General features: G+C 40.9%; 1 protein-coding gene across 6 annotated transcripts in view; it reads left to right on the top strand.

Moving 5' to 3' along the window:
* ABCG2 (ATP binding cassette subfamily G member 2 (JR blood group)) overlaps positions 1-12401 on the top strand; it is a 138028-nt gene that overhangs the window by 96933 nt on the left and 28694 nt on the right. For all 6 annotated transcript variants that reach the window (XR_012377973.1, XM_025873410.2, XM_025873411.2 and 3 more), the window contains 4 exons: positions 4334-4393; positions 5115-5229; positions 5797-5949; positions 8687-8844. Coding sequence is in view for 5 of the 6 variants with exons in the window: in XM_025873410.2 (XP_025729195.1) it covers positions 4334-4393; positions 5115-5229; positions 5797-5949; positions 8687-8844 (486 nt within the window). In the remaining variant the exon portion in view is untranslated. The remainder of the gene's footprint in view (positions 1-4333; positions 4394-5114; positions 5230-5796; positions 5950-8686; positions 8845-12401) is intronic.

The raw sequence follows: 12401 nt of genomic DNA, 5'->3' as shown, positions 1-12401 counted from the left end.
TTTTTATTTTTTATTTATTTATTTATTTTTAAAGATTTTATTTATTTTATTTGACAGAGAGAGAGATAGCGAGAGCAGGAACACAAGCAGGGGGAGTGGGGGAGGGAGAAGCAAGCTTCCTGCTGAGCAGGGAGCCCGATGCGATGCGGGGCTGGATCCCAGGACCCTGGGATCATGACCACAGCCGAAGGCAGCCGCTTAACGACTGAACCACTCAGGCGCCCCATTATCATTATTGTTGATACTCCCATTGTTTCTGATTCGGTTAGTGGGAGACCTTTGCTTTTTTTAACTCATTCTTTTGACCTGTCCTCTCATTTGAGTATTTTTTGACACAGCAAGAAGTTTCAGACTCCCTGAATACTTACGCTGCTTCAGACCTGGAATCAGCTGTTGTTCCTTTTTGTGGAGGATGGTATTTACAAACCACGATCTGGGTGTTTGGGATATTTGTTGCTGTTGGGTTGTCCTATGTGCTATGCCTTCTCAGTGGGTAGACCCAGGGAGCACATACCTGTATATATGTATACACACATGTGCCTATACGTGTGTCTAAAACTTGCTATATCTACCTGTGTATATAGATTAAAACCTAGGACTTCTCATTAATACCTCCAGTTGTAATCTAATACCCCAGCATTCTTTCCACATTTCTGTTTGTAAAACATCTCAAAAAGTGAAAACCCTGGCTCTCATTATCCTTGATACACTTACTGATTTGCTCACTTTTCTCTTTCTTTAATACAAGTAAATAGCCCACCCTTCAGCTGTCACCTCGCTTCCTCCCATGTCCCTTCACAGCCTGTGTTCTGTTACAGCTATCGAGTTTTTCCTACTTCTTGACATTTTTTTTTTGCAAACTTGTCTTTTTTTTTTACTGTAAGTAATTGTTATTTATAAAAATGCAGAGACTCACTTATTCAACAAATTTTAGACATCTGCTAGGTGCTTGACATTGTGCAAGATGCTAGTGACATAGATATATCCTCTGTTCTCAGAAACCTTCTAGTCTAATGATGGGTTCAGACAAGTAAAGCATATCACTGTGTTATGCTACCGTGATGGAGGGATGGGAAGGCCCTGTGGAAGCCCCTAAACTTAAATTGGAGGGCCGGGGACATGAGAGAGAAAGTGAAGAGTGTGTTATAGTGTGTGTGTGTGTGTGTGTGTGTGTGTGTGTGTGTGTGTGTGTGTGTAGAGCAGGGTAGGCAGGGATGGTGCTCCAAGCAGTGGGAGTGGCATGGACTTCTTCATAAAATGAGACCAGAGGATTAACCATTATGCACTAAAATGTAATCGATGTGACATGATTCCTTCAGCTAGGTTTCACTTGATGTGTTCAGCATTTAGTGATCTACCCATTGTATACCACTGGCTGCATGCTATGGTGGGGTGGGTAGTAACACGAGATGACACCATTATTGTTTTTGTTTTTTAAGATTTTATTTATTTATTTGACAGAGAGATAGCGAGAGCAGGGAACACAAGCAGGGGGGAGTGGGAGAGGGAGAAGCAGGCTTCCCGCAGAGCAGGGAGCCCGATGCAGGGCTTGGTCCCAGGACCCTGGGACCATGACCTGAGCTGAAGGCAGATGTGTAACCGACGGAGTCCCCCAGGGGCCCGAGATGACACCGTCTTGTTGACAGGGTTTTACAGTACAGTGAGGGACACTTTCCTGCACGCAAAGGCTGTAAGGCAGTAAATAAGGGTGGGAACTGAGTTTTGAGGGATGATAGTAGCGTGGAGAGCGGGGTGAGGAAACAAGGGAATTGTAGGCCATAAACCAGAACAGGGGTCAACAGCCTTTCTGTAAAGGGCCTGCTAGTAAATATTTTCAGCTTTATGGGCCATACATCTGTGCTGCAACTACTCAGTTCTGTCACTGTAGCGTGAAGGCAGCTGTGGATGTAAATGAAAGAGTGTGGCTCTGTTCCAGTAACACTTTATGAAAACAGAGAACAGGTGACTAGCTCTTACTTTCTGATCCCTGGACTAGAGTGCAAACTCCACGTGGCCTAGGAATTTGTTTTATTCTCAGCTCTGTCCCATGTCCTAGAAGAGGGTCTTGTCATCCGTAGTAGTCACTGGATAATTGTGTTGAATGAATGGAAGGAGAATTAGCCACTGCTCCCAACTGGAACTCTTTCTTGCATTTGTGATTGTATGTTATGGTTGTTTTCTGTAATGTTAGGGTTTAATGCCAAAGTAAGCCCAACTCGGGGACCTGAAAGATTGTCCTAGAGTGTTCACATTCAGTTTTGGGTTAATCATTTAGGATTGGTTGGTTCTTATTTGAGAAGGTATTTTAAAAACCTGGAAAAGTTTTCTGACAATGACATCTTAGTGAATAACAAGCTTATTTCTGGTTATTTAAGGAGAAGTTACTGGGTATCTATTTATGAAGAAGATGCATCAAGAGTTACAGATAAATGCATCTTGAGAGTTCACTCAACCAGTTTGTCTTTTTACATTTGGGGGCAGGGGAAGACATCACTGAAAGAATAAGAGATCTTTCTTTCTGTTCTACAGCTTGTTCCTGGTTTATCAAACTCATTGTATTTGTCCAGTGTTTCAGTGAGAGACACCTCAGTTCATGAGCAGAGTGAAAGCTACCTTTCACCCTAGCATCCACCAGCCATTTTATAGTTGTGACAATTTAAGCACAATAGTCAGTAAATGCTGAGGTCCTCCTTGGTTGAGGCACTGTGGTACAATTGCTTCGTGAAGTTTATCACTCACGGTTATATAGCCATAGATTGGCCTATGTGAAAATCATTACCTGGGAATGAGGTAGATTTCAGCTTTGGAACAAATACTGTTTTTTCTGTGGAATAAATTTTGATTTATCAGTTCCAATACAGATTGGGCATAGACACCAAGGTTTTGAAAGGGCTTTTTCAAGGTCTTTATTTTATCACACCTGTTTAACTGGAGAGGCCCTACTGTTTTCTTTTTCTTTCTTTCTTTTTAAATATATTTTTAAGAGATTTTATTTGTCTATTTTAGAGGGGAGGGAGGGGCAGAGCCAGAGGGAGAAAGAGTCTTAAGCAGACTCCGCATGGAGCCCGGAGCCCAACACTGGGCTCAATCCCAATACCCTGAGATTAGGCCCTGAGCCAAAAACAAGAGTCGGACATTTAACTGACTCTACCACCTGGGTGCCCCTGGAAAGGGCCTACTTTTAATTCTCCTTTCTCCAGTCCATTCTCCTTATCAGTCTACTGGTTGCCTTCAGGATAAAATTCAAACTACTTGCCTTCTTCTTCAGTCTCAGCACAGTAAACCCTGCCTTAATTTTTTCCAACTTTTTGCTCTCTTGAATATTCACTACCCTTAAACATCTACTTAGTTTGTTTGGGACATGCTTTGTGTACTCCATGTCTATATATCCTTAAAGGTTGTTCCTTATAGAAAGTGATATCTACCACTTCTATGCTGAGAATTTTCCAGTCCACTTACCTGATACTTTATAGGGAAGAAAATGATATATCCTGAGGGTGCATGTTTTACTTTCTTTTTTTAGAAAATATTTTATGTATTTATTTGACAGAAAGAGAGGCAGCCAGAAAGGGAACACAAGCAGGGGGGAGTGGGAGAGGGAGAAGCAGGCTTCCCGCTGAGCAGGGAGCCTGACGCGGGGCTCGATCCCAGGACCTCGGGATCAAGATCCGAGCCGAAGGCAGATGCTTAACCAACTGAGCCACCCAGGCGCTCCCATGTTTTACTTTTCTAATTCAGTAAAAATTTTGTGAGGGTTAAGAATTGGTGTTTCGTTTTTTACCCCTGAGGTGCTTTATTCTTAGCCATTGAATTTCTACTTCACATATATTGTTTCTTAATCTGACTAGTTTTAAGTGGTGAGGACACTACTGGTAATTCTAGAAATCCATTGATTTATTAATTGTGTAGAACCTGACTAGGTAGCAACCGAGGTGATTTGAAGTAAATCAGTTAATGTCATCAAACATTAGTTAAGACTTGTTACGTTCTTCACACTGGGTTAAGAGGGTGAGTGTAACAGATGTTTAACCAGAATCTGTTACTTTAAGGAAACTTGAAATTTCAAAAAATATAAATGGTTTAGAGAAGAAGTAAAAGGAGTTTAGAGGGACCCAAGCCATTTTTCTTACAGGTCTTGACTAGTGATTAAGATCCTTTGTTTGCTGGACTGATGTTAATTGACATTTCAGTGTCTTTTTCATTTAAGCATTGGTTTGTGCTTGTTTTCTGTTTATAGTTTATTCACTTTCATTGAGTGTATTAGAAGCAGACCGTAAATTTATAGAACCGGTTTTGAAGCGGGCCTATAAATTGATATGTTCTGTGTTTACAGTGGCATCATGAGACCTGGCCTCAATGCCATTCTGGGACCCACAGGTGGCGGCAAATCTTCGTGAGTATAATAGCATAAGTCAGCTTTTTCTTTGCAGTTTTAATGTGCTTTTCCAGATGACTTTTATGTGAGTAGGTGTGTGTCGACCATTCGCTGCATGTCTAGTGTGGTTCTAGGCGCTGTGGATAACATGCATGATGCTAGCTTGTGGTGGTCCCAAGGACTGGGAGATCTTACTTGGGCAGCTTACTAACAGGACACGATAACAGGACATGATTGGCATAGAGCTGTCGGCTATGATTTGAGCTAATGGGGAGGGGAAGGAGAGAGAAAAAAATTCAAAGTGGGGAGATGGAGCCAAAGGGCTAAGTGAAGACTTGTGTCTTAGACAAAGGAGCACATCGTCTGACTTGAGACCCCCAAGGTCACACGACCTGGAAGGCTGTTTGGGAAGTCTGTGCTGGATCAGCTAGCGGGGACTTGTTCCATGTTTCTGAGTTATATTGTAGTATATACTAAAAAAGGGAAGGTGAGAATTCAAAAATGTACGTAATTTTATGATGAATCACTAAATTCTACTCCTGAAACCAATTTTATCATGTAAGTTAATTAACTAGAATTTAAATAAAAATTAAACTTGAGGAAGTACCTGAAAAAAATATACATAATTTTAGGTGATCCATGGAATTTCTTGATCGGTTAATATTCTAACTTAAGCAGAATTTGGATTTAGAGTAGCTGAGAGTTGGAGAAAAACAACAATGTATATGTCCTCTCACAGGTTGTTAGATATCTTAGCTGCAAGGAAAGATCCGAATGGATTATCTGGAGATGTTTTGATAAATGGAGCACCTCGACCTGCCAATTTCAAATGTAATTCAGGTTATGTGGTACAAGTAAGTATTTGTGGATTTGTATTTTAGCTTTCTTCTATTTCTATATGAGCGAGTGCCTTGGCTGATAGTTCAGTGTACTTCCAGCTGACCAAATGACATATTTGTGGAACCAGTTTTCTTCACACCAGCCTCTCATAATCTCCTGTTAAGATTCAGAATGGTGTTAAATGAAGAGGCAGGAGAATCTGGAATATAACTGCTATACGGGCAATGATATCCATTCTAGTTATCATTTCCACAAGACACTATTTTCCCCTTTGGCCCTTCCCCTAGCTTAGAAAGCTGTTTGGCTAAATCCTGTATAAAGCGGTCTGGACATGTCTGCTAGGAGTAATCATAATTACTTGTGTCGGTTTGGATGTACAGATAGGGAATGAAGATTAGGCCATCCGGCTTTTTCAGCTGTCGGTGTTTGGAGTTGCTGTCATTTGTCTAACTGCAAGTTCATCATTAGCTAGGACTTTATGTTGGATATGTTATTCTTGCGGATTAAGTTACACGTACTTAAGGGTGATGGTATTAAAAAAGATCTAATATGTCTTGTTAAAAATGCCATTTTGCTTTAAGGATGATGTCGTGATGGGAACTCTGACAGTGAGAGAAAATTTACAGTTCTCAGCAGCTCTCCGGCTTCCGACAACTATGACAAGTCATGAAAAAAATGAGCAAATTAACAAGGTCATTCAGCAGTTAGGTCTGGATAAAGTGGCAGATTCCAAGGTAATGTGGAAAAACCAGACAGGATCATAGCCAGCAAATAGGATCTCACCTGTGCGGATACTCTAACTCTTCTTCAGAAGTTTTCTATAATATGTGTGGTCAATAGTGGCTGCTCTCTGTAATGATGAGAAACAGGACTTGTTACATAATATGAAGATGGAAATTAACGAGGAAAAAAAAAATCTAAAAATATCTGAATCCTGGAAATGAAGTGTTTGGCAGGCTGGTCTAGTATATAGAAGAACATGAGGCCCTTCCCATGTGACTACAGCTCTTGATGTTCTCCCACACTGTTTGTCATGTCTCAGCCACTGTCTTCCCACTAACTTTCCTTCTTCCTGTTTTCTTTCCCCTTTTAGCTCTCCTTCCTCTTCCTCCAGGAGACTTTGTTCCCTTGCTTTTGAGGTATATTTCTAGAATTTTTAAATGACAAAAATCCAAGGGTTCTGGCTCTGTGTTTCACTTTGCTATAATTTGGCTTTCAAAATAATATTTAGTCAAAGTAGGGTTTCTTTCTTTCTTTCTTTCTTTCTTTCTTTCTTTCTTTCTTTCTTTCTCTCTCTCTCTCTCTTTCTTTCTTTCTTTTTTAAGATTTTATTTGTTTGAGAGAGACAGACAGATAGTAAGAGAGAGCACAGCAGGGAGGAGAGGGAGAAGCAGGCTCCTGGGCAGGGAGCCCGCCGTGGGACTCCATCCCAGAACCCTGGGATCATGACCTGAGCCGAAGACAGACGTTTAATCAACTGAGCCCACCAGGTGCCCCTATTTCTAACTTGTGTAGCATCTGAGTTGTTTTTCTGTAGCCTTTCTTTTGGCACTTTGGTCTCTTATTTCTCCCTCCCTCCCTTCCTATCTTCTTTTCTTCTGCCAGTACTTATTTACAGACTGGTGTGTTATGTGTTGGGCTCTTGGGTTTTAGAGATAACAGCTGTGGGCAAGAGAGACAAAAATAACTCCTTTTGTGGTTGGGCAGAGTCAGGAGGAAGAGATGAGATAAACAAGGGAATTTTATAGTTGATGACTAAGGATGAAAGATTTGCTGGGAAGACATTTGAAGCTTTGGGTGAAGATGAGCTTTTTTTAGATTATGGTGGCTATAGTTCAGCTTTGTTTTTAGATTTTATTTTTCAGTAATCTCTACACCCAAGCTGGGGCTTGAACTTACAACCCTGAGATCAAGAGTCGCATCCTCTACCGACTGAGCCTGTGATGGCAGTAGTTTCCCCTGGATATATATATCCCTTACTTAGAGATAATGAAGAATGGGGCTATTCTGCTGGCTGCTGCTTCATGTCATACTGTCTGACATTCTAGAAAATTGTAGAATGTATTTTGCTTGTATTTCATTTGAAAGCATGACTCTGAGAAGCCACCATTTACCACTTATTTTTGTTTTAGGAGTTTATGAGTTTGGGTTTCCTTTGCCTTGGCTCTGTTTATTTGATTTTGTCTTTTTAGTAAGGTTCTTTCCAATCTTTGCCTTTAGGTACAAGTTCTTTACCAACAGGCAGTCATTGCCCTAACTTCCTTGCATGTAATTCCAGGGAATATGAGCTGAAGGTAGTTGTTGACTTCTTGGACTTTATTTATCTAATTAATTGAAAATACATTTAAAAATTTTTACTTTTTATGAAATTTTAAATATAACAGAAATGTAGAGAGAATAGTCTAATTACTATCGTAATCACGGTTGTGGTGTAATTAATATAATGGTTTGATTACTAATAATATTCACCTAGATTTCCCAGTTGTTAACATCTTATCCCATACTTGCTTCAGCTTTTTTTTTTCTGAAATATTTTAAAGAAAGTTGTAAATATCATATTTTACTCCTGAATACTGATTATGCGTCTTAAGAAAAAAGACATTTGCCTACATTACCACAGTACCATGATTAACCAACAGAATCAACGGTATCTTACTATCAGCTATGTTAAGCCATATTCATTCACATTTTCCCAGTTGTCTCCAAAATGTCTGCTATAGCTCAATTGTTACAAGATCCAGTCAAGGGCATGAGTAGCACTTGATTATTATCTCTTTGAAGACTCTTAATATAGGAATTATTTCCTACCTCCTGCTTCTCCCAAAACCTTCCTGCTTCCCCCACTCCCCTGCCCTCCACACACAGTGACGTTGACTCGCTGAAGAGACTGGGCCAGTTGCCCTGTAGAATATTCTGCCTTCTGGATTTGTCTGAATGAGTCAGGAATTCTGTAGTGAGTTGGGATACAGGCAGGGTCAATTTGGGAAGCCTTATGGTGATTGAAGAGGTACTTATGTGGTGTTGATAGAAAGTGAACTTTCCCATTTGCCAAGCCCACTGAGGACTTTTGGAGGAGTGGGGAGAGGGGGTCTAAGAAGACTAATAAATTATAGATGCTTTCCCCTTTTCCTCTTCCACCTTAATCTCTCTTTTGCTTTGTGATTTCACAATACCAGGGCCATATGTTTTAGGGTTCTAACTTAACTATCTTAAAACTGAATATTTCACTGGATAGGGAACATGAAGTACCGTTAAGCATGGTATTCATATCAGGCTTAGCCACTTACCTGACTTGAGCCTCAGTTTGCTCATCTTACTAAAGAGAAAACCACCTCTTCTCCCGTGTTCCCGTATTTGGAATAAATGAGGATAATGAGATAAAGTGCCCTGTAAGGGGCTGGCACATTGTAGGACCTCAACAAATGGTAGTAGCTGTGGTTGTAATTGTTAATAGTGATATTTGTGTTTTAGGTTGGAACTCAATTTATACGTGGTGTGTCTGGAGGAGAAAGAAAAAGGACTAGTATTGGAATGGAGCTTATTACCGATCCAGCCATCTTGTTCCTGGATGAGCCCACAACTGGCTTAGACTCAAGCACGGCAAATGCTGTTCTTTTGCTCCTGAAGAGGTAAATGCAATGGGAACATTACTCTTTCATTCATCCAGTATCTGGTCACCTGCTGTATACCAGGATTATTCTCAGTGCAGGGAATTCGAGAGTAAGCACAATATACAAAAATTTCTTCCTTCTTTGTTGGAGGGAAATAGTCAACTGACAAATATAAGTGTTTCAAGAAAAGTGAGGCAGGGTAAGGGTGTAGCAAAAGATGGCTGTGGTGAGGGTAGGGGTGCTCTGTTATATAGCAGGATGGTCAGGGAAGACCTCAATGATGTGACATGTGAGCTGGGAGCAAGTGAGTGAGACCTGGATCTCTGGGGGACGAGAGTCCTAGCTGGAGGCAAGAGGCAGTGGGTCCTAAGGCAGAGCATGCCTGATGTGTTTGGAAACATCAAAAAGGCCAGAAGGACTGGACCCCAGTGAACTAAGGGGAATGGAGATTGCTTACTGATTAGTTTGCTGGGGCTGCCATAACGTCGTACCACAGACTGGGTGACTTTAACAATAGAAGTTCAGTTTTTCACATTCTTGGGAGGCTAGAAGTCTAAGATAAGAGCGTCAGCAGGATTATTTCTTCTGCGGTCTCTCTCCTTGGCCTGCAGGGAGCTGTCTTCAGTCTGTGTCTTTATTTCATTTTCCCTTGGTGCATCTGGGTCCTCATCTCGTCTTCTTCTAAGGACACTGGTCCTTATTAGATTAAGGCCCACTCATACGACCTTATTTAACCATAATTACCTCTTTAAAGACCCTATCCCCAAATACAGCTATATTCTGAAGTACTAGGGGTTAGGACTTCAACATGAATTTGGGGGGGACACAGTTCAGTCCATAGCAACTGGAATAGGACATGAGATTGAATGAGTGGGTGGCAGATTATACAGGCTTTGTAGGCCACTGCAAGAACTATGGCTTTTATGGTCTCTAGGTGACATGGGGACTTTTAGAGAGTCTTAGAACAGAGGAGTGTCAGCCGTGTAGAGAAAAGACTGTATAACTGGGCAAGGTGAGTACAAGGAAACCAGTCAGAAGACTGTTTGTATTAGTTCAGTTGAGATAATGATGCTGGCTTTGAGTAGGATGGTAGTGGTGAGGTGGTGAGAAGTCGTGGATTCTGGATCTGTTTTGAACATAGAACCAATAGGATTAGACTAGTTCATGAACTGGACACGGTGTGTGGTTATTGAGAGACCCAACTTTCTAAAATTTAGGGCCTGAGAAATGGAAGAATGGAGAAAAGAGTTGCATTTACTTTTATTCTTCCAGTGGGAGGAATATGTTTATAGGAGAAATTTCAGAAGGTAGATTTTGGACATCTAAAGAAAATTTTAAAAAATTTTAACCTTACAGAAGAGTTACAAGACTAGTACAAAGAAATCTTATGTCCTCTTACCTAGACTCCGCAACTGTTACCATTTATCTGCATTTGCTGTTCCTCCAACCCTCCACCCCACATAGTCTTTTCCTGACATCATGTACCTTCACCCCTAAATACTCTGGAGTGTAACTACAAGAAACAAGGATGCTCCTCCTACATCATTACCACCTTCTACACCTCCCAGTCGGGAAATCTACATTGCTGCCATCACCACTATCCAACCCAGAGACTCCAGTTGGACTTCACCAGTTGTCCCAGAAGTGTCTCTTTCTCCTTTTTGACTCAGGATGTTTTCCAGAAACGCTTGTTTAAATCTTTTCTAATCCTGAACAGTTTTTCAGTCTTTCCTGGGTCTCACATCCTTGTCTTGTCTTCAAGAGTACATTTCGTAGAGTGGCCCTCAACTTGGATGCATCCAGTGTTTCCTTATGACCAGACTCAGGCCATGAAATCTTGGCGGGGGTACCACAGAAGTAATGCTGTGTTCTTCTGCATAAATCAGGAGCTGCCTGATTTTGACTTCTCCCACCATGGGTGATGTTCATGACCATCACCTGGTCATGTTGGTGTCTGCTGGGTTTACCTGCTGTGAAGTAACTCTTATTCCCTTTGTAATTGGTTAGTATTTGAGATAATTGGATATAATGTCCATACCCCGTTCCTCATCAAATTTCCACCCACCAGTTTTATCATATACTAGCAGTTTCTGCCTCCATCAGTTACTGGTGCAATGGTTGCCAAGTGATTTTCTATTTACATCATTCTTTCTACATATATTAGTTGGCATTCTACTGTAAAGAACTTTTCCTCCTCCTCTATTCATTTATGTTTTCTCATATTCTTATTTTAGTCAATGGATCAATGGATTATATAATGTTATTCTTACTTATTTTTATGATTAAATTAACCCTGATTTGGCCATCAGAAGCCCCTTCAGTCAGTCTGACTTTTGTGTCCTTTTGACATGTCCCCTAATCATACTTTAAGCAGTTCTTTACTTATGGTCAACAAGATGTTCCAGGCTCATCTTGTCCTTTTCCCACGTCAGATATTTCTCTAGGGAGTCCCGGTACCTTCTGATGTAGTCAGAATTTAGAAACCAAGATCTGATTAGTGTGCTCGCTGCTACTGCAGTTTTGTTGCTTCCAGACCAACTTAGCAGACATACGAGGAAATACTTGTGTACCTGTATGTGCATATGTAACACAGAAATATATTTCTATATTTTTTTATTAAAGATTTTAAGTAATCTCTACACCCACCGTGGGGCTTGAACTCACAACCCTGAGATCAAGAGTCGCATGCTCCACAGACCGAGCCAGGCAGGTGCCCCTATTTCTATATTTTTATATGGAAGATATATGGAATATTAATTTATTATATATATGTATATATATATATAGTTTGAATAGAACGATACATGCAAACATACATCTGTAACTATCGCTCTGTTAGCATGTGTATATTAAAAAACCCACGAGTGCATAATATTTCCAGTGCAGTCTAACGCCTGAATGCTCTTTTTAGTCTTTGCCCTTTCCATGTTTGTAAATGATTTTTTAGACAGGCAAAAACTTAGCTGTCATTATTTCAATACATTTACTTACTTGCTAAGCCAAGTAACTTAATTGTTAAATATAACTAATCTCCTAGTACTCTGGCCATTTTCTTTGCCCACCACTTCTGGGACTGCTCCCTACCACCCCAAGTTTTTTTCTTTTCTAAGATTTTATTTGACAGAGAGAGGCACAGCGAGAGAGGGAACACAAGCAGGGGGAGTGGGAGAGGTAGAAGCAGGCTTCCCGCCGAGCAGGGAGCCCGATGCGGGGCTTGATCCCAGGACCCCGGGATCACAACCTGAGCCGAAGACAGATGCTTAACCCACTGAGCCACCCGGGCGCCCCACCACCCCAATTTTTTTTTAAAAGCTACCACACACATCATCTTCATATGACATCCCCTCCTTGTCATTACCTTGCTTCTTCAGATGCTCTTGCCTCATAAGCAAGTCTCTGTGCTAGGATAAGAAGAAATGGGAAGATTTTAGACATCTTAAGTTTGAGATGGCAATTGCACATTTAAATGAAGATGCCAAGTAATGGGTCTAGGGTTCAGGTTTTGTTAGGGAATGCATGATACTTTGTTGATCTGTAAGTGTGTTAACAGTGTTCATTAGAGAATGGTGGATTGA

The sequence above is a fragment of the Callorhinus ursinus genome, unplaced genomic scaffold (genome assembly GCF_003265705.2).
Source record: "Callorhinus ursinus isolate GAN/ISIS: 27379988/994484 unplaced genomic scaffold, GSC_fseal_2.0 scaffold4, whole genome shotgun sequence".
Classification (NCBI taxonomy): Eukaryota; Metazoa; Chordata; class Mammalia; order Carnivora; family Otariidae; genus Callorhinus; species Callorhinus ursinus.
This window is presented reverse-complemented; position numbering and strand designations above follow the sequence as displayed.